Source organism: Bos taurus, chromosome 16, assembly GCF_002263795.3.
Source record: "Bos taurus isolate L1 Dominette 01449 registration number 42190680 breed Hereford chromosome 16, ARS-UCD2.0, whole genome shotgun sequence".
Taxonomy (NCBI): domain Eukaryota; kingdom Metazoa; phylum Chordata; class Mammalia; order Artiodactyla; family Bovidae; genus Bos; species Bos taurus.
This window is the reverse complement of record NC_037343.1, coordinates 35,210,712-35,233,289: the sequence shown is the minus strand read 5'-3', so window position 1 is coordinate 35,233,289 and position 22,578 is coordinate 35,210,712. Positions and strand designations below refer to the sequence as shown.

Below are 22,578 nucleotides of genomic sequence, written 5' to 3'. Positions count from 1 at the left end.
GCCATCCAGCCATCTCATCCTCTGTTGTCCCCTTCTCCTCCTGCCCCCCAATCCCTCCCAGCATCCGGGTCTTTTCCAGTGAGTCAACTCTTCAAATGAGATGGCCAAAGTATTGGAGTTTCAGCTTCAGCATCAGTCCTTCCAATGAAAATCCAGGACTGATCTCCTTTAGGATGGATTCAAACGTTAGTAATACAGAATTGGACACCTTATTATGACTGGTCTTGGAGAAAGCATTGTTGTTTATTCTTTTATGTTTATTAATAATAAGAAACAGCAGCAGTACGTTTGAACTCACCACTCAACTGGAATTGATGCATTGCAGTGACTTATAACCGGGCTTCCCAGGTGGCTCAGCGATAAAGAACCCACCTGCCAATGCAGAGGCCAAAGGAGATGAGGGTTTGATCCTGGGTTGGGAAGATCCCCTGGGGGAAGGCATGGCAGCCCACTCCAGTATTCTTGCCTGGAGAGTCCTATTGACAGAGGAGGCTGGTGAGCTACAGTCCATAGGGTTGCAAAGAGTCGGACACAACTGAAGCGACTGAGCATGCAATGACTTACAATAACCTCTGTGCTTCTCTCCCACCCATTACATTGCCCTAAATCTTGCTTCTCTTGGTTACATAAATATATGTAAAAGTTTTATGATATATACATGATATATGCTGATCATATATATATATATATATATACACATGTAAATAACAAATATACTTCTAAAACTTGTGGATATACACATACAAGTGGTTTAGTTGTAGTTGTTTTTATTATATGAGTATCAGGCAGTTTGAAGTCTTCTGGAACTTTTTTTTACTCATAGTGTTACTCATATATTCATATTATACTATTTTATCATGTAATTATACCATAATTTATTTGTCCTTACCTCTGTTATGGCTATGTAGACTGTTTCCAGAATTTTATTTATTTTCAGTTATGAAAACTGTGGCTCTGGATATTATGGCACGTGTCTCCGGGAGTTTCTCTTGGGTATATGCCTTGAAGAGGAATTGCTGATTTGTCAGAGATGTGAAAACTCAACTTGAAATCACTGCAAGCAATGCATAAGAGATCCTACTAACCCTCATCCTCTCTAGCACTTAAAATTTTCATGAAACAAGATTATACTAATTCCTATTGTGTCCATATCATGTGATATTCCTTCTTTTCCTTCTGCCTCATAAGGAACTATTTATGTAGGCTTGATTGGCAAACATACAGGAAGTGTTGGAGAGGTAAGGATCAACCTCCTTGCCAACTTTAGAAAAATTTGAAGCATATCTTCACCTGAGTCAGCTTTGTCTCCCCAGATCCTGGAATCAAATTTTGGTCAAAGAAAAGTAACATAAAAAACCCATAAAGAGTAGGTCATTGGCTTGGAAATGAGCCCCTTCTGAGCCCAATCACTGACTCTTGTTAATATTTGTACATCATTTGTTATAATTCATTTATTCCATAATTCAAGTTGAATTCCCTGGAAACAAATGAATGTTATTCTTGCTTCTGAATCTCAGTTTCTCTAGTTTTCTATTATTGCCAATAAAGGCAAGTTGGTGTGCCTGACATACAGTGAGGCTAAATGAACCAAAATGTCAGTTTGGAGCAGAGGGAGGTTTATTGTAGGGCCATGCAAGGAGACTGGTGGCTCATGTCCAAAAAACCATGAACTCCCTGAAGAGTTTCACCAAAGCATTCTAAAAGGCCAGGTGAGGTGGAGAGGGTAGGTGGTGGTCACAGGGTATATGATCAGCTCATGTACAATTCTCTGGTTGGTTGATAGTGAAGGAAAGAGTGGTGTTGCAGGGGTTAACATTCAGTCCTTAGGCTCAAGGAGGTCTGGGGCTATGTACTCATGATCATCAAGTAGCTTCCATTTGGTGTGGAGTTTTCACATCTGTTAAAAAAAGACTCAGGAAATGTGCATCAGTTACTGTTATCTAGGTAATTCAGAGAGGAGCTAAAGCAGAAGTTATGGGGGAATGGGCTTCCCCGGGAAGGCCCCATCAGTTATATCATTTCCCTATATTAATTTCACTGATCTTCTGCTGTTTAGATTGCGGTTTGCGTGTCCTGTTGTCTTTCTCCCTGGGCTGTTTTCCCAGTGTATACAATAGAATATTACTCAACTATGAGAAGGAACGAAGTTGGGCCATTTGCAGGGATGTAGGTGGAACTAGAGCCTGTCATACACAGTGAAGAAAGTCAGGAAGAGAAAAACAAACATTGTATAATAACACATGTATGTGGAACTTGTAAAAATGGTACAGATGAACCTATTCACAGGGCAGGAATAGAGATGCAGACATAGAGAATGGATGTGTGGAGACAGGGAGGGGGTGGGGGATGGGATGAATAGGGAGATTGAGATTGACATATATACACTGTCATGTGTGAAAGAGATAGCTAATGGGAACCTGCTGTGCAGCACAGGGAGCTCAGCTCAGTGCCCTCTGGTGACCTAGTGGATGGGATGTGGGGTAGGAGGAAGGTTTAAGAGGGAGGAGATATATGTATACAGGTGGCTGGTTCACTCCATTGTACAGCATAAACTAATACAACATTGTGAAGCAACTATACCCCAGTAAATAAGGAAATACAAGAAAAGACTAATTTCTAAATTACTTCCTCTACCCTCACTCCAACTTTCCTGACCCTCTTCGTCTCCTGATCAATATCCTTCTCCTGCCCTGTTTTCCATATGCATAAAAGAAGCAGTTATGATCATGGACTGTGTGTGTGTGTTAGTTGCTCAGTCGTGTCCGACTCTTTGCGACCCCACAGACTGTAGCCTCCCAGGCTTCTCTGTCCATGGAATTCTCCAGGCAAGAACACTGGAGTGGATTGCCATTCCCTTCTCCAATGATCATAACACTGAAAGAAAGAAGATTTTCACAAACCGTTCTTTTTTTCTTCAGTGAGACTTACTCAATTTAGCTTTTAATCCCTTTTATTATTTTTTTCTGATGCAACTGAGCAATTTAACCATTTGAAGAAATTTATTTTATTGTATGAACTTTACTGTTAGCTTACAGTTTTTCTTTCCTTGATACAACTTATTACTATTGCCCTTACTAGATATTATTTTCTTAAAATTAGAGTATAATTGCTTGACAATGTTGTGTTAGTTTCTGCTGTACAATAAAGTGTATCAGCCACATGTATACACATATTCCGTGCCCCCTCTCCACTGCTTGGACCTCCCTCCCATCCCCCCACCTCATATACCTCTGGCCCCATTATCAACCTCCCCTACCAGAGTGATATGTTGTTGTTATTGTTTAATCGCTAAATCGTGTCCAATTCTTCTGTGACCCCCGTGGGCTGTAATCCACCAGGTTCCTTGGTTCATGGTATTTCCCAGGCAAGAATACTGGAGTGAGTTGCCATTTCCTACTCCAGGGGATCTTCCCAACCCAGGGATTAAACCTGCATCTCCTGCATTGGCGGGTGGGTTCTTTACCACTGCACCACCCGGGAAGCTCTTGTGACTACACAACTGTACTAATAGGTCCCTTACACACTGCCCAGGTGCAAAGCCCTCTCCTTATTCCCACATCCACCGGGGGCTGCTGTGACCCCACCAGCCTCACATCTCAGAGCTTCTCTAGTTTAGTATTTACCCTCATCCAGCATTGAATCCTGTCTCCCTGCTGACTTCTTTGCTACTGTTTCTTCTAAAATCTTGCACAGAGTCCACTGGATCTGTTTTTTGGTATGCAAAATTTCCAGTGTTTTCTCTTTACTTAGTGCATTGCCCCTCAGACTCCTGATCTTAGCTTAAACCTAAGGACAGCAACAGTCTTACAGCCTTCTCCCACAGCACAAGCATCTCAGGATTGGGAGTTGCCATGGTATCCTTACTCTACACTGCAACTTTCAGCCTGCAGCTTCTGTCTCCGTTTTTATCTGTAAATCCTTTGAGGCTACTGACACTACTTTATCACCTCTGTCCCCTCATTGTTGTCATCAATCAACCTCTAGGCCATTTCCACCCAATATTGAAGACTTGACACCTAATCTTTTTTCTATATTCCAGCCCTGCCATTGCCTTGAGTGACTATCAAAGTTCGCATTATTGTCCTAGCCAATTCCCTAGCCTCTCAGTTCCTTGGTTTCTGTACTTTCAATCTTCCACCTCCACTGTACTTCAGCCTCCGAGTCCCATGATGACATTCTGGACCTTGACACTGTCATTCCACAGAACTGCCTCATCTACAATAATAATGTTGGATATGGGGCTCTCTGTTCAAAACCTCCTGACTTCCTAACTCTCTCATTCAGTTGCTTCTGCTACATCTGTTCTTCACAAGGACCTCCTACCTCCTCATTCATAAGCCTTTTCTGTTTTCCTTCCTTCCTATCCAGTTTAATTACTATTGTCCATCAATCCAACTAATACTTCAACTCCTTGCTTTCTATTCCAACCACATGGCTGAATCCCACTCTGCTTGATTCCAGTGGTTTTCTTCCTTTCCATAGATATACATAGGTGGCTTGATTTGGTTACAAATTTTACTTAAAAATGTAATCTCTCCTATTCATTTATAAATTCAACAAATATCAATCCAGTATTTATTATGTTTCAAACACAATGCTTTGGGCCAGGGATAAAATGATGAGCAAAAACGGTTTGCAGCTCAGTGGGGTAAATAGATATTGATTACAGGATTACCCTAAAGATGTAAGCTTTCAATTGTGATAAGCACTTTCTATTAGTTTCCTAGGGCTGCCATAACCAAGTACCACAGGCAGGTGATTTAACAAAAGACATTTATCATTTCACAGTTCTGGAAGCTAGAGGTCTAGAATCAGGGTGTCAAAAGGGTTGGCTCCTTCTCAGGGCTATGAGAGAAAGATCTGTTCCAGGTCTTTATCCTTGGCTTGTAGATAGCTGTCTTCTCCCTGTGTCTCTTTATATCATCTTCCCTCTGAGAGTGTCTCAGTGTCTGAATTTCCCCTTTTTTATAAATATGCCCATCATATTGGATTTAGGGGCAGTCTAGTGACCTCATTTTAACTTAATTACTTCTGTAAAGACTTTGACTCCAAATAAGGTTATACTCTGAGGTACTGGGGTTAGGGCTTCAGCATAAGAATTTCATGTTCATTCTTGTGCTCAGTTGCTCAGTCATATCTGATACTTTGCAATGCTATGGATGGTAGCCCTCCCCACCAAGCTCCTCTGTCCATGAGATTTCCCAGGCAAGAATACTGGAGTGGATTGTTATCCCTCCTCTAGGGGATCTTCCCAACTCAGGGATAGAACTCACATCTCCTCAGTCTCCTGCTTTGCATGTTCTTTACTGCTGAGCCACCGGGGAAGCCCTATATCAATTTGGGGAACCAGTTCAACCCTTAATGCTTCTCAAAGGAAAAGTCTGTAGTGCTATGAGAACTCATAAGTAAGGGGTTTGAGGTCATTACAGTAGCTAAAGGAGGCTTCTTTTAGGAAGTAAAGCTGAATGGAAACTTGAGGATGAATAGGCATTTACTAGAAAGAGAAAAGAGGAAAAGATTGTTCACCACTGAAATCTTTTGGTAAGGGAGAGCATGGTGAGAACAAGCAGCTGAAAGAAGGCTAGCAAAGCTGAGGTGGGAAAATGATATGATCTCCATGATTTAAAAATGTTATGGAGAAAATCTTAGACCTACAGTGATGTCATGTTTCTCTGGGAGGATTATATTTGCTGCTGTTAGGTGCTTGTGGTTACCAGCAATCCTGGATGGACACAATCCAATCAGTGCTAGAGAAGAGTCTTAGACCTACTTTGGTCCCTTTGATCATTGATTTATTTCCATTTGACCTTATTTCTTAGATACTTATTGAGGGTCCTAACCCAAAGCCTGGGCATTTATTAAACCCTCCTGAGCAGGATGTCAGGGTATGTATCCTAAACTCCAGATTTTGTCCTTGTAGCATCATGGGTCTATCAAAAATTCTGTTGAAATTCTTTGCCTCCTTTGCCATCAGTAGATAACCCTAGGTGTGGCTCCAAATGTCAAGTTCACTTGTCTGGGCTTTCTTTTTCTCTTAGCAGAAGAGTTCATTCAAATGGCCTATTTCACCATTACACCAAATGACAGCTTGTAGAGAATCAATGGCCAAGAAGTCGGATAAATGCTAATAGAATAGAAGCAAACTTGACATTAATCAAGCAGAATGATTATGATAACTAGCAGCAGAATGGTGAAAATGAGAAGAGATGGATAGATGGAGAAAAATTACAGGGTAGAATTGGCAAAACTTTGAATGGATTGGATGTGGAGAATGAAAAAGTGCCACAGATGACTCTTAGATTTCTAGCTTGAGCAACAGGATGGGTGAAATGCCATTTTCTGAGATATCCCATCCATTCCATGTGAAGAGAACTGACATGATTTGGGGCAAGGATCACAAGTTTCAATTTGTATCTGTTGATTCTGAGGTGCTTTGAGACATTTAAAAAGCTACATCAATTAAATATCTATATGTGTTGTATTGGTATTCAGTCACTAAGTCGTGTCTGACTCTTCATGACCCCGCGGACTATAGCTTGCCAAGCTCCTCTGACCATGGGATTTCCCAGACAAGAATACTGGAGTGGTTTGCCATCTCCTTCTCCAGGGGATCTTCCTGACCCAAGGATTGAACCCACATCTCCTTGTTAGGAGGCAGAGTCTTTACCAATGAGCCATCTGGGAAGCCCTTAAACATCAATATGCATGAGCGCAAAAAAAGAGATCTGAGTGGGATATGTAAGTTTCTGCATCACCATGGATGTAGAAGATGGACCACAATGTATGCTTAAGAAATCCCAACACTTTGGTGGGTGTGAAAACTGATACAGCCATTATGGGAAAAAGGATTGAAGTTCCTTAAAAAGCTAGGAATAAATTTACCACATAACCCAGCAATCCCACTGCTGGGCACATACCCTGAGAAAACCACAATTCTAAAAGACATATGTACCCCAATGTTCATTGCAGCAATATTTATAATAGCCAGGACATGGAAGCAACCTAGATGTCCATTGACAGATGTGGTACATATATACAATGGAATATTACTCAGCCATAAAAAGAAATGAATTTGAGTCAGTTGTAGTGAGGTGGATGAAACTAGAGGCTCTTATACAGAGTGAAATGCCAGGAAGAGAAAAACAAGTACTGTATATTAACAAATATATATGCAATCTAGAAAGATGGTACTGATGAACCTATCAGAGCATGGACCCGTGGACACAGCAGAGGAAGGTGAGGGTGGGATGAAGTGAGAAAGTAGCATTGACATATAAACACTATCGTATGCAAAACAGCTAGTGGGGAGTTGCTAAATAGCACAGGAAGCCCAGCCTGGTGCTCTGTGATGACATGGAGAGGGGGGATAGTGGGAGGGGAGGGAAGGGATATATATACATACACACATACATACATGTATTTATATATATGTGTGTGTATATATCAGATCAGATCAGATCAGTCACTCAGTCGTGTCCGACTCTTTGCGACCCCATGAATCGCAGCACGCCAGGCCTCCCTGTCCATCACCAACTCCCGGAGTTCACTCAAACTCACGTCCATCGAGTCAGTGACGCCATCCAGCCATCTCATCCTCTGTCGTGCCCTTCTCCTCCTATCCCCAATCCCTCCCAACATCACAGTCTTTTCCAATGAGTCAACTCTTCGCATGAGGTGGCCAAAGTACTGGAGTTTCAGCTTTAGCATCATTCCTTCCAAAGAAATCCCAGGGCTGATCTCCTTCAGAATGGACTGGTTGGATCTCCTTGCAGTCCAAGGGACTCTCAAGAGTCTTCTCCAACACCACAGTTCAAAAGCATAAATTCTTTGGTGCTCAGCCTTCTTCACAGTCCAACTCTCACAGCCATACATGACCACAGGAAAAACCATAGCCTTGACTAGACGGACCTTTGTTGGCAAAGTAATGTCTCCGCTTTTTAATATGCTATCTAGGTTGGTCATAACTTTCCTTCCAAGGAGTAAGTGTCTTTTAATTTCATGGCTGCAGTCACCATCTGTAGTGATTTTGGAGCCCAGAAAAATAAAGTCTGACACTGTTTCCACTGTTTCCCCATCTATTTCCCATGAAGTGGTGGGACCGGATGCCATGATCTTCGTTTTCTGAATGTTGAGCTTTAAGCCAACCCTTTCACTCTCCACTTTCACTTTCATCAAGAAGCTTTTGAGTTCCTTTTCACTTTCTGCCATAAGGGTGGTGTCATCTGCATATTTGAGGTTATTGATATTTCTCCCGGCAATCTTGATTCCAGTTTGTGTTTCTTCCAGTCCAGCGTTTCTCATGATGTACTCTGCGTATAAGTTAAATAAACAGGGTGACAATATACAGCCTTGACGAACTCCTTTTCCTATTTGGAACCATTTGACTGATTCGAGTTATTGTACAGCAGAAACCAACACAAAATTGTAAAATAATTTTCCACCAATTAAAGAAAAAGAAACCCCAACATTTGATTGTCCTTCTTTGCATGGGTGAAAGAGAAAAAGAGGAAATGGCTAGAGATGCATTAAAAAAACCAATAGAAAATGAAGGAAGTTTAGTGTTTCAAGAAGAAAGGTTAGTTAGCAGTATTGGAATGCTGCTGAAAATTCGTGATAATTAAATATAGATGGTGTTATCAAATTCAAGTTGCTCAGTAGTGATAAACAAATCACTGAAATCTGTATAAAGCTATTTAGGAGAGCAACACACTAAAGCTTCAAGAGACAATAAACAAAAAAGTCTTCATAATCTCAAAGTAGGGAAAGATTTCTTAAGCAGTATACCAAATGTATTAGCAGTAGTATAAAAGATTGATAATGTTACTGCTGCTGCTGCTAAGTCGTGTCAGTCGTGTCCGACTCTGCAACCCGATAGACGGCAACCTATCAGGCTCCCCTGTCCCTGGGATTCTCCAGGCAAGAACACTGGAGTGGGTTGCCATTTCCTTCTCCAATGCATGAAAGTGAAAAGTGAAAGTGAAGTTGCTCAGTTGTGTCCGACTCTTAGCGACCCCATGACCTGTAGCCCTCCAGGCTCCTCCAGCCATGGGATTTTCCAGGCAGGAATACTGGAGTGGGTTGCCAGTGCCTTCTCCAATAAATGTTACTACACGAAAATAAAGAGATTCTCATCATTAAAGAGGAGAAGGCAATGGCACCCCACTCCAGTACTCTTGCCTGGAAAATCTCATGGATGGAGGAGCCTGGAAGGCTGCAGTCCATGGGGTTGCTAAGAGTCGGACACAATTGAGTGAATTCACTTTCACTTTTCACTTTCATGCATTGGAGAAGGAAATGGCAACCCACTCCATATAGTCTTCTCCAGCACCACAGTTCGAAAACATCAATTCTTTGGCACTCTGCCTTCTTTATTGTCCAGCTCTCACATCCGTACATGACTACTAGAAAGACCATAGTCTTGACTATATGGACCTTTGTCAGCAAAGTGATGTCTTTCCTTTTTAACATACTGTCTAGGTTTGTCACAGCTTTTCCTGCCAAGAAGCAATCATCCTCTAATTTCATGGCTGCAGTCACCATCCGCAGTGATTTTAGAGCCGAGGAAGAGGAAATCTGTCACTTCTTCCACATTTTCCCCTTCTATTTGCCACAAAGTGATGGGGCCAGATGCCATGATCTTAGTTTTTTTGTTTTTTAAATATTGAGCTTTAAGCCAGCTTTTTCACTCTCCTCCTTCACCCTCATCACCAGGCTCTTTAGTTCCTCTTCGCTTTCTGGCATTAGAGTGGTATCATCTGCACATCTGAGGTTATTGATATTTCTCCTGGCAATCTTCATTCCAGCTTGTAACTCCTCCAGCCTAGCATTTCACATGATGTGCTCTGCATATAAGTTAAATAAGCACAGTGATAATAAATAGCCTTGTCATACTCCTTTTTCAATCCTGAATCAGTCAGTTGTTCCATACAGGGTTCTAAGTGTGGCTTCTTGACCCTCATCCAGGTTTCTCAGGAGACAAGTAAGATAGGTAGGGTAGTTCCATCGCTTTAAGATTTTTCCGGTTATTATCCACGCAGTCAAAAGGCTTTAGTGTATCCAATGAAACAGAGGTAGATGTTTTCTGCAATTCCCTTGCTTTCTCTATGATCCAGCAGATCACATTGTTGGCAATTCGATCTATGATTCCTCTGCCTTTTCTAAACCCAGCCTGAACATCTGGCAAATATAAGCTCTCAGAGGCTGCTGGTGGGAAAACACATTAGTACAAAATTTTGGAAAACAGTTTGGCATAATAAAGTTGAAGATACATAAACCTTTGACCAGAGAGTCCACTTCTGTGAATAAAACTCTAAAGAAAAATCATGCACACGTGTACCAGGATACATGTATGGAAATGTTCTTTACAGCTTCTTAATATTCTCAGGCCATCTTTTTACAATATTCACATACATCAAACCCTTATTCTGTATATCTCTAAACTTGTATAATAAATATATCAATTATATCTCAATAAAACTGGAAAAATAATATTGTCAGGCCAGAAACAACTCAAATGTCCTTCAACAGTAAAATGGTTAAATCAGTTCAGTTGAGTTCAGTCATGTCCAACTATTTTCGATCCCATGGACTGTAGCATGCAGACCTCCCTGTCCATCACCAACTCAGGAGCTTGCTCAAACTCATGTCCATTGAGTCAGTGATGCCATCCAACCATCTCATCCTCTGTTGTCCCCTTCTTCTCCTGCCTTCAATCTTTCCCAGCATCAGGGTCTTTCCCATTGAGTCAGTTCTTCGAATCAGGTGGCCAAAGTGTTGGAGTTTCAGTTTCAGCATCCGTTCTTCCAATGAATATTCAAGACTGATTTCCTTTAGGATGGACTGGTTGGATCTCCTTGCAATACAAGGGACTCTCAAGAGTCTTCTCCACAGTTCACAAGCATCAATTCTTTGGCGCTCAGCTTTCTTTATGGTCAAACTCTCACATCCATACATGACTACTGGAAAAACCATAGCTTTGACTAGACAGACCTTTGTTGGCAAAGTAATGTCTCTGCTGTCTAGGTTGGTCATAGCTTTTCTCCCAAGGAACAAGCATCTTTTAATTTCATGGCTGCAGTCACTATCTGCAGTAGTCTGTGAGATTTCATACAATGAAGAATCAAACAGAGAAAAAAAAAGTATCAACCAGTAATGAAAGGATGGCCTGGAGTTTATGTGGGATCATACGGATGATCTCACCAGCATACTAGTGAGTTAAAGCTGCTGCTGCTGCTAAGTCGCTTCAGTCGTGTCTGACTCTGTGTGACCCCATAGATAGCAGCCCACCAGGCTGCTCGGTCCACAGGATTCTCTAGGCAAGAATACCAGAGTGGGTTGCCATTTCTTTCTCCAAGTGAGTTAAAGAAGCAGATGCAAAAAAAATACACAAGTATCAAAAGCACGCAAATTAAATTATGTTGCCTAGGGATGTACACCTAAGTGGAAAAACTATAAAGAAGCCAAGTTTGGTTATCACAGAAGTCAGAATGTTTACCTCTAGGAGAAAGTTTGAGGATTGTAACTAGGGAAAAGTTGGGGGAGCTATAGGAGATTGGCAATGTTCTACTTTTTTTGATCAGAGTCAGTAAATGGTGTTTGCTTTTTCTAATTATTCTGTAAACCATACTTATGGTTTGAGGTCATTCTGTATGAAAGTTATACCTCATGATATGAAAGTTAAAAAAGAAGAAAAAACCTAAATCTTCCTTGAAAACTATATAGTTCAATCTTCAGTTAATCCTATTATTCTTGCAAATGGCATTTTCTACTTGTGACTAGGTTAATCAATATGATGACTAAGGCTATGGCCACACGTGATGTTGTACTTCAGTTCAGTTCAGTCACTCAATCGTGTCCAACTCTTTGCGACCCCTTGAACCACAGCACGCCAGGCCTCCCTGTCCATCACCAACTCCTGGAGTTTACCCAAACTCATGTCCATTGAGTCGGTGATGCCATCCAACCATCTCATCCTCTGTCGTCCCCTTCTCCTCCTGCCTTCAATCTTTCCCAGCATCAGGGTCTTTTCCAATGAGTCAGCTCTTCGCATCAGGTGGCCAAAGTATTGGAGTTTCAGCTTCAACACTTAGCCAGCAAAAATTCCCTATATTTGTGAAATCAGATAAAAATATGAAAAAAATTTGCTTTGATTTCCTAGGTTGGATCATTAAATGCATGCTTCCTTGCCAAGAGGAATTTCCAAGTTGACATATATGAAGCTAGAGAAGGTGAGACAATACTGAATAATGTGAGATGTGGTTCTGATTCTTTGACTTCTTACTCCTTTAGATTTTAAAAAGAAAAAATAAATTTTTAAGGTAAACTGTTAGACTTCATTAAAACCCTCAACTATCTAAATTTAATTTAATGCAAATTCATTACTATCTGTGTTTTCTTTAAAAGAGTTAACAAAGTCTTTTAATTTGGTTCAGATGGCACCCATTTTTGAGGTGTATATGCTCACCCTGTCTTAGGATATAAGAATTGTGTGTAACATGAGGTCTATCTACTTCCAATGTCTTAGATATCCGAGTGACTAAATCTGCACGTGGAAGAAGCATTAATTTGGCCCTTTCTTATAGAGGACGACAAGCCTTGAAAGCCATTGGCCTGGAAGATCAGGTACCTTGTGAATGCATTTTCCTTACAGAAGATAACACCTGTTGTTTTTCAACAACTGCATGGTCTTGATTTCTCTTAGTTCAAAGCAGCACTCAATGCCACAAAAATCACTGCATGAGAACTTGTTTTATAAAGGTTTTCAAACTTCTAAATTCACAACAGGGTGGACATTTCACACTTGAGGCACATGATTGGGGAGGGGGCAGAGCACGTTGTACGGCAGTGGAAGCTGTATCAGGTGGAAACCTGACTATCACTTCTGACACTGGGCCATCAACAATATGGTTAATCTTTGCCTTTTATTTGTGTGTGACCTGGGATGGCCTCTGGGGTGAGAGGAGGCAGGCTACATCCAGTCTTTTGACTATGTAGGTACTTAATCTCTTATCACAATTCTGTCCTCCAAAAAGCTCTGGGACTAGAAAGCTTTTTCATCACCCATTCAGCAGCAAACTTGACCTGATGCAGACTTTTTAAGCCTCTAAAAATATGTTTTACTAAAGAAATATTGTGTTATGGGGTGGCGCCCTAGACTAGTCTGTGTGTCATAAAGTATCCATATATGCACTCATTACCTATCTAACCTTTGAAAAGTTCTGAATTCTGAAACCAGTGAACTCTCAGTGTTTGGATAAAGATTGTGGGCCTGTTACAGATTTTCCTCATATAGACAGACTCAAGATTGTCAAATTTCTCGCTATCATGTATCTTGGAAATGTAAAGAGAAATAGTATATTTTTATTGACGGTATTTTTGTGAGAGTGTGTCCTTGAAATGATAAGTTCACGTAAGTGCTATTTGCATTTCCACATTTTTCTTAGGCGTGTGTAGGAAAACACTTCGCACTGCATTTCAGGAATCCTGTGATTTACTCCTCATTCTTTATTCTTTTGTAATCATAAAAAAAAGAACTTAATCTCTGACAGTGAACTGTTTCCTCATTTGTAATATTTGATTTAGGTACAGATAAACTTTAAAGTCTATTCTAAAATCTAAAGTTAAAAAAAACCCTAAAAACTAAAATTTGTAGGAGCATAGTTTTTATTAAATTTCTATCATACTGTGTTCCCATGGTCTTTTACATTATTTTTGATTTTTGGAAAATGTTTGAATAATCACACTTTAAAATCAATATCTATTTTATTGACATGATGCCACATTATGGAAATTGAAATAGACATCTTGATTTTATTTCAGGTTGTATCCCAGGGTATCCCCATGAGAGCAAGAATGATTCACTCTCTTTCAGGAAAAAAGTCTGCTATCCCCTATGGGACAAAGTCACAGGTAGGTTTACCTGGAGATACCTTTTTGTAAAATGGTAATAGCTAAGTCTAATATCTAGAACTAGCTACTTGCTTGCTGACCTTGTCTTTCTAGCCCTGTTTTGACATTGTTTGCTTGTTTAGAATTCAAAAATATATACTAGTTAATTCATAGGAGATGTTTAGAAACAGCCTAGTCCCTAATAAGCATTCAATGGACTTCCCCCATGGTTCAGCAGTAAAGAATCCACCTGCAATGTAGGAGCCTCAGGAGATACAGGTTCAATTCCTAAGTCAGGAAGATCCCCTCAGTTTAGATCAGTTCAGTCGCTCAGTCATGTCTGACTCTTCGTGACCCAATGAACCACAGCATGCCAGGTCTCTCTGTCCATCACCAACTCCAGAAGTGTACCCAAACTCATGTCCATTGAGTCGGTGATACAATCCAACCATTTCATCCTCTGTCATCCCCTTCTCCTCCTGCCCTCAATCTTTCCCAGCATTGGGGTCTTTTCAAATGAGTCAGCTCTTTGCATGAGGTGGCCAAAGTATTGGAGTTTCAGCTTCAACATCAGCCCTTCCAATGAACACCCAGAATTGATCTCCTTTAAGATGGACTGGTTGGATCTCCTTGCAGTCCAAGGGACTCTCAAGAGTCTTCTCCAACACCACAGTTCAAAAGCAGCAATTCTTTGGTGCTCAGCTTTCTTCACAGTCCAACTCTCACATCCATACATGACTACTGGAAAAACCATAACCTTGACTAGATGGACCTTTGTTGACAAAGTAATGTCTCTGTTTTTTAATATGCTATCTAGGTTGGTCATAACTTTCCTTCCAAGGAGTAAGCATCTTTTAATTTCATGGCTGCAGTCACCATCTGTAGTGATTTTGGAGCCCAGAAAAATAAAGTCAGCCACTGTTTTCACTGTTTCCCCACCTATTTGCTATGAAGTGATGGGACCAGGTGCCATGATCTTCATCTTCTGAATGTTGAGCTTTAAGCCAACTTTTTCACTCTCCTCTTTCACTTTCATCAAAAGGCTCTTTAGCTCTTCACTTTCTGCCATAAGGATGGTGTCATCTGCATATCTGAGATTATTGATATTTCTCCCAGCAATCTTGATTCCAGCTTGTGCTTCTTCCAGCCCAGTGTTTCTCACAATGTACTCTGCATATAAGTTAAATAAGCAGGGTGACAATATACAGCCTTGATGTACTCCTTTTCCTATTTCCAGTCTATTGTTACATGTCCAGTTCTAACTGTTGCTTCCTGACCTGCATATAGGTTTCTCAAGAGGCGGGTCAGGTTGTCTGGTATTCCCATCTCTTTCAGAATTGTCCACGGTTTATTGTGATCCACACAGTCAAAGGCTTTGGCATAGTCAATAAAGCAGAAATAGATGTTTTTCTGGATCTCTCTTGCTTTTTCGATGATCCAGCAGATGTTGGCAATTTGATCTCTGGTTCCTCTGCCTTTTCTAAAACCAGCTTGAAAATCTGGAAGTTCACAGTTCATGCATTGCTGAAGCCTGGCTTGGAGAATTTTGAATATTACTTTACTAGTGTGTGAGATGAGTGCAATTGTGTGGTAGTTTGAGAATTCTTTGGCATTGCCTTTCTTTGGGAAAGAAGATCCCCTAGAGGATCCCACTCAACCCACTCCAGTGGGTTGCCTAGAGAATCCCATTAACAGAGGAGCCTGGTGGGCTACAGTCGTTGGTGTCTCAAAGAGTTGGACATGACATGATTTACATGCAAGTCAAGAAGAGACTACACTAACTAAATGTACCTTTTCTATAAGCAATAATTGTCTTCCTGTGGGTGAGTTGCTGAAGAACTTGCAACCTGGGGACAACGTAGTCCTATGAAAAGTTCTCTATGTTCACTATGAAAAGAACTCAGCCAAGTGATGGTAGGAGCACTCAGCTCTTACATTCAGAGAGGGAGGAAATCTTTCAGTTTCAGAGAAGAAAAAGTAAGGCTTGAAACAGATAGTTTGTTTAAATCTTCAATTGGCAACAAACTAGCATCATTCCAATCAAATGACAGTTTTTCTATGGGGAGAATTGGGTGAGACCAAATTTCTAAAAAATAAATTTTTAAGTGTCAGGTGTGTATCGGATGAGAAAGCTTGCAAATGCACTTTCAGATAACAGAATCTCACAGCGGTCAGCAGCTTTAGATGCATGGACTCCAACCACCTTGCTTTACAGATAAAGAAACAGGCTGCATGACTATGGGAGGTCAACATTAAGGGAGAAACTGGACAAATCTCCTTACAGACAACAACCAGTGAGCATGGTGTAGGAGGCCCTCAGAGGAGTGCAGGAAGTGCTGCTTAGTTACACTATTTTTTTTTTCTAAAATGATATTCTTCCCATAATAGGCATAATAGTCATTCCATCTTTCTTTTGGATTAATACTGATTGTGCTGAGGAAATTCCATTCATTGTATCCATCTCTTCCCTGGAGATTGGACCAATATAGTATGAATAGATCAAGGAGGAAAATATTGTTCAAAATAGCAGGGAAAGTGGATGAGAAGAGTGACTTGGACCTGAGACTAAAACTGACTTCCTTCTCCAAGTGAGAATGAGAGAAGGGTGAGGGAGAAACAGTTTCATCACCAGTGACTGCCCAGGAAGGTGAAAGTGTTGGTGCAAGTTCTCATTTCAAGGCCTTTAATACAGAAGAAGGAAATGATCCTTCTACATCAGTCCTGCCATTCCTCAATTCTTAAGAACTGAGCTAATGCTAAATTTATAGGTTTGCATCATTAGTTTTATACTGGAGTCGAAAATGGGCCCTCCTTATCTTTTAAGAACTGTATAAATTTGCTTTTAATTGGTCAATTCCATAACCTTTGGAAGTGCAAAGTCATCTCCATCACCCCAAGATTTCTTCCAATATCCAGGGAGTGTACGTGTTGGCCTCTGCTGCCTCTTGGTGTCCACTCCTTCTCCTCTAGTTTTGGTTATGTACCATGATGACCATACATGAAACTCATGATTTTTACCCATTTCCACATGCAAAATACATATTAATAGCCTTCCTCCTGGAACACAAACAAGATTGCAAGGGCAGAAGCAGCCATATTTGACCATGAGGTAACTTTACAGAAGGGAGCTACATGCCAAAGATGGTAGAGTAGAAAGGAGGAGGACGCTGATGAATTTGTGGATGTCCCTGAAATACCTCTAGATGTTTTTTTAAGTAGGGAAAAAAAAAAAGTGTAGTTTATATAAGCAGCTGTGGTCAGGTCTCTGCAAACAGCTAAAAATATCCATGACTCATTACAGTATGTAAAGCTCATGGTAATTTGCACAGTGCTAAATAAATTATGTTTGAGGAAAAAAACATTCATGAATATACCAAAGACCTGGGCGGGTCATGGGGTTGCAAAGAGTTGGACATGACTGAGCAACTGAACTAAACTCGGGGGTCATGGAAGGCCCACGTTGTGCTGCTGCTAAGTCACTTCAGTCATGTCTGACTCTGTGCGACCCCATAGATGGCAGCCCACCAGGTTCCCCCATCCCTGGGATTCTCCAAGCAAGAACACTGGAGTGGGTTGCCATTTCCTTCTCCAATGCATGAAAGTGAAATTGAAAGTGAAGTCGCTCAGTCGTGTCCAACTCCTAGTGACCCCATGGACTGCGGCCCACCAGGCTCCTCCATCCATGGGATTTTCCAGGCAAGAGCACTGGAGTGGGGTGCCATTGCCCAGCAAACAATTCAGGAGTTCCTAGTGTATACAATTTGACTTCTGAAATCTTTTCTATACCCCCTACTCTGAGCCTTCTTCCCCTAGCTGTTATTTTTTCTGCCCTTTCTCCTTTGCTATGACTGTCTTGCTGATTCCTCTCATTTCCTTCCCCAATTGCCAAATATCAAAATATTCTCTAATATACAGAGCAGGCCAGAGTTCCCCCAATTCCTATTCTTAAACTCCTGTACCCAAAATAAAAAAAAAATGATACCTCCTTACTAGAAAATATTCTCACTTGAAGGTTATGTAAACACTTTTTCATAGCATATTTGAAAAAGTCAGCACTGCAACTATTGTCTTACAAATCTCCAAAGAAGATTATCCTATTGCCTTTAGGTTTTCTTAGTGGGTTTTTTGGTTACAAGAGTCACTTTACAGCTCTTTACTTGTTTGTTCTTCTTCTTACTTATTCTTCATAAGGTAAGCTGCCGGGGTCCAGCCCCAGCTGATCCAGGGTATTCGAAGGGGAGACAGCTTCGGCGACTATTTAAATATTCATCAAAGATATAAAGAGTAATAGAATGAAGATAGCTCAGTAGGAAAATTCAGTGGAGAAAAGAGGCTGAGTAGCTTGGTTTACGCGGGAGACCAATAAAACTTCAAGACAAGAAGTTTGCACCACTTACGTAGGCCACAGGCGTCCTTCCGTTCTCCCGAAGGAGAGGAGACACTGAGGCCTCCCCGGTAGGATCTTAGAAGCCCAGGCATAATTAATAAGCATGGCAGTTTCCGTGCTCCAGATGGAGACTCAGCCAGAGTGAGAAAGAGAGCGACATGGGGAGACCAGTATTTCGAGGAACTGATCCCCATTCTTTATTTTCCAGAGTCTTGTTTTTATACACTGAGATGTTATACAAAAGTCACGTGGGGATAGCAGTCCTGACTTTTATTAAAGTTAGGTGCTTCATACAAATGTATACAGAGGTCTTAGGGGTGTTACATCATCTTCTGGCCAGGGGGGCCTGCTGACAATTTATGACCCTCTCCTTGTGACAGTGGTCAGTCAACCAGAACACTTTTTTCTCCAAGGGTGATTATTCTTAAAACAGACGCCACCCAAATAAAGTTACATTCCTATAGGGTGAGGGTGTAGTGGGTTTTAGTTAAGGAAAGAATTTACTTAGCCTAAGGTCTAACGTGATTAATATCAAAGGTTAATACTTATTTCTTCTATATATTCATTAATGTGTGTAAGGGCAGGGGATGTGGAGACTTAGCAACAAACATTGGCTCAACAAATGAAAAACCCTTCACCAATACAATTTCTAATCAGCCCATTATACTTATACTAATAGTTTTCTAACTTTTCTAAGGAACCTGTTTTTAGAAGGTTTAAAGCATCTCATGCCTCTCACAGTTGGGAGGCTGTGAGCAATCACATGTGGCCGGACAAGCCTGTCAGGCAGGCCAGAGAACCTTCAGAGGAGTTTGTAGGTTAAAACACTCTGGTCATGCCCAGGAGTTTTTATTAACTGGAGCTCTAGGTTAACTCCTTCTCCAAAAGAGGTGGTGGGGGACAGCCCCCCATAAAGTCAGAGGTGTAGGGGAGAGCACAAAATAGTAAAGTAGGCAGGCTCTGGTTATGGGGGTAGATGCTCGGGAATTTCCAGGGGGACTCCTGAGGCTCGATCCCGCCTTTGCGTATGTCGAGCCTCCTTCCTCATGACCTTTGTCATGGGCGGAGTGCCTCACCCGGCCCCCAACAGTAAGCCTTTTAGAACATGTATTGGAGAAGTGAAGCTTGGTGTTAGTGACTCTTAGTTATGATTATAATAGGAAACTGCCCAAAGATATGGAGCAGATTAGACCAGGACTCTCCCTGATCTTCTGCAGGACCAACATGTCTATCGGTTCCCAGATGATCAGCCCCAGTTTATCTCAACTAAGCCTGCTGCTAAGTCGCTTCAGTCGTGTCCGACTCTGTGTGACCCCATAGATGGCAGCCCACCAGGCTCCCCCGTCCCTGGGATTCTCCAGGCAAGAACACTGGAGTGGGTTGCCATTTCCTTCTCCAATGCATGAAAGTGAAAAGTGAAAGTGAAGTCACTCAGTCATGTCCAACTCTTCGTGACCCCATGGACTGCAGCCCACCAGGTTCCTCCGTCCATGGGATTCTCCAGGCAAGAGTACTGGAGTGGGGTGCCATCGCCTTCTCCCAACTAAGCCTGATAGGAATCAACTGGCAAGGAAAGAATATTTTCCTTATGTTAATAAGACTTCATAATTTGAATGTTTCCTGGTATATTTAGAAGTATAACAAGTGTGGTTTCTGTTGAAATGCAAACATTAATAATGTAGAAGACTGGAAAACAGAACCACAAGGCAGAGAATTACGAAGTTCCTGTTAATTTTAATTTATGACAAAGACACAGGAAGCTCCTTCTCAGTCTACTGTTGCCACTTTAGCATGACCAAGTTATTTTTATACCAAGTATAGATTTAGCTGTTAATTTTATATGCCTATATTTGAATGGGATCAAGATGAATAAAAGACCATATTTGTGTTAAATGTTGTAATGTCCCATAATTTATGTGCTTTAAATTTTTAAAGCAATGGACTTGTCCTGAATTGCAAGACTGCATTATGACTTTCATGAGCCCTAAGTGAATAAGAGTAAGTGAAGTCGCTCAGTTGTGTCTGACTCTTTTCGACCCCATGAACTGTAGCCCACCAGGCTTCTCTGTCCATGGGGTTCTCCAGGCAAGAATACTGGAGTGGGTTGCCATTTCCTTCTCCAGAAGATCTTCCCAACCCAGGGATTGAACTTGGGTTTCCTGCATTGCAGGCAGATGCTTTAACCTCTGAGCCGCCAGGGAAGCAGATAGACACTTTTGCTTTGTGGGACCTATAAATCAATAAATATTAAAAATTAGACTATATGAGCACATTGATATAAAGATTACATTAAGCTTTAATATAATCCAGACTGGATTTATTCTTATCTTTTAAAGAATTAATATATATTCATATTCTTATATTTATTTTTTCTCATGATTTTGAAATAAACTAAAATTATTTTCATGAACCCCTAAAAGTATCATAGGCCCTATGCACTGTTTGACTGGGTCTCATGGAACAATCGGCCCTGTGAAGTCAGAAACAGCCAGTACATGTCCCATGTACTGGAGTCTACCTATTCCTAAAAACCCTCACCCTGCCACAACCACACCACACATTCACACAGGCTTTCAAATTGAAATGAAAATTTCAAAGTAGTTTCTTTGGGAAATGGTACATTTATTCTAGTAATGCTGTCATTTCTGAAGTTTTTTTACACACCTTGATTTGGAGACCTAAGATGAATATTTGAGATTTATGTTTGATAGTTAAAACTATCTTAATGAAACAATATTTTAGGTACCAAAAAAAGATTTGTTTTTATATAGTATCAAACTTGGAAAAAGCCTATGTTTAAACCTGAACCTTGTATTGCATGTATTTGATTAAAGTGTTTACAGAAAAAAAGGTTACTTAGTTAAATGGTTGTAAAGCTGAGCTTGCAACCTTCTGATAAATAATTAGTATTTTCTATTGCTAAGTGAATAACATAGAAGCATATTTGCCCATTCTCCAGAAACAAATAGTATATACTATATTTTTCTTGCAGTATATTCTTTCTATAAGCAGAGAAAATCTAAACAAGGATCTATTGACGGGTAAGTCTAATGCTTTATTCACCAGCCCTCATTTTCAGCAAAGCACATGAGACTAATCTCGTCATATGATTAATTGAAACTCATTTACCATTTCATCGTAGGGGTTATTAAGAGCAAGACTATGTACAATACAAAGTGTTTCTTTAAAAATACTGGTGGTACATCTTCCAGCATCTCTTTTTCATCTTGCTGCTGCTGCTGCTAAGTCACTTCAGTCGTGTCCGACTCTGTGCGACCCCATAGACGGCAGTCCACCAGGCTCCCCCGTCCCTGGGATTCTCCAGGCAAGAACACTGGAGTGGGTTGCCATTTCCTTCTCCAATGCATCAAAGTGAAAAGTGAAAGTGAAGTCACTCAGTCGTGTCCGACTCTTAGCGACCCCATGGACTGCAGCCTACCAGGCTCCTCTGTCCATGGGATTTTCCAGGCAAGAGTACTGGAGTGGGGTGCCATTAGTAGTTCTACTATCTTGTAAATCAGTCAATCCCTCTCAACGCATTCCAGCAACCTCTGACTCTTGGAGAGCAGAGGTTCCTGTTATTTATCTGTGTTTCTCCACAGTTCCCTACCCAGGGTGAGTTTGTAACGTATCTGTTGAATTGAACTGAACTGAACTGGGAGGAGGAGTGAAGGGGAAGGTCACTCTAGTTGATTCACAAGGGCTCAGAAACAGGGTTTAGTATTCGTCTCAATTCCATTTCTTTACTTGTACGACTGACTTTTGGATGAGTAGATACATGGCTAGATTGCTTTATATATTCATGCTGATCTTAAGAAAAGAAACTACAAGACAGCTTTCAAAAATAATAGAAAATATCTTTGATGTGTTAAGCACTATGTTAATAACTGCTTTATATTGCATCCATTTGTATAACCCTCCAAACAACTCTGTGAAGTAAGAATGATGTTTATCTCAGTTTTGTACATGATAAAGGAAGCTTAGAGAGGGCCACAGTGCAACAGGTTACACTGTTAATAAGTAGCAGAATCTGGATTGAACCTGAGTCTGTCTATTCCAAAGTCCATGCTTTTAACTATTACAGTCACTGCCTCCAGTAATATAAATGAAACACTGATAATAAGGAGCTAAAACATGGGGAAGATCCATCTGGCATACTCCCCCATTTTTCATTAGGTACACACTGCACAGCGTACAACTTCATAAATGGCATAAATATGTTAATCAAAAGAATGCTGAACCTCTTGACTTCTAAACCGTTTGGCATATAAAGTTCTTTTACACAGCTCTTATTCCTATACATG

General features: G+C 40.8%; 1 protein-coding gene across 1 annotated transcript in view; it reads left to right on the top strand.

Annotated features, from left to right (window-relative positions):
• Positions 1-22,578, top strand: part of KMO (kynurenine 3-monooxygenase) — a 68,322-nt gene that overhangs the window by 13,292 nt on the left and 32,452 nt on the right. Inside the window, exons 2-5 of the mRNA NM_001243298.1 lie at positions 12,158-12,227; positions 12,524-12,621; positions 13,819-13,908; positions 21,267-21,315. Of these exons, the coding sequence (NP_001230227.1) occupies positions 12,158-12,227; positions 12,524-12,621; positions 13,819-13,908; positions 21,267-21,315 (307 nt within the window). The remainder of the gene's footprint in view (positions 1-12,157; positions 12,228-12,523; positions 12,622-13,818; positions 13,909-21,266; positions 21,316-22,578) is intronic.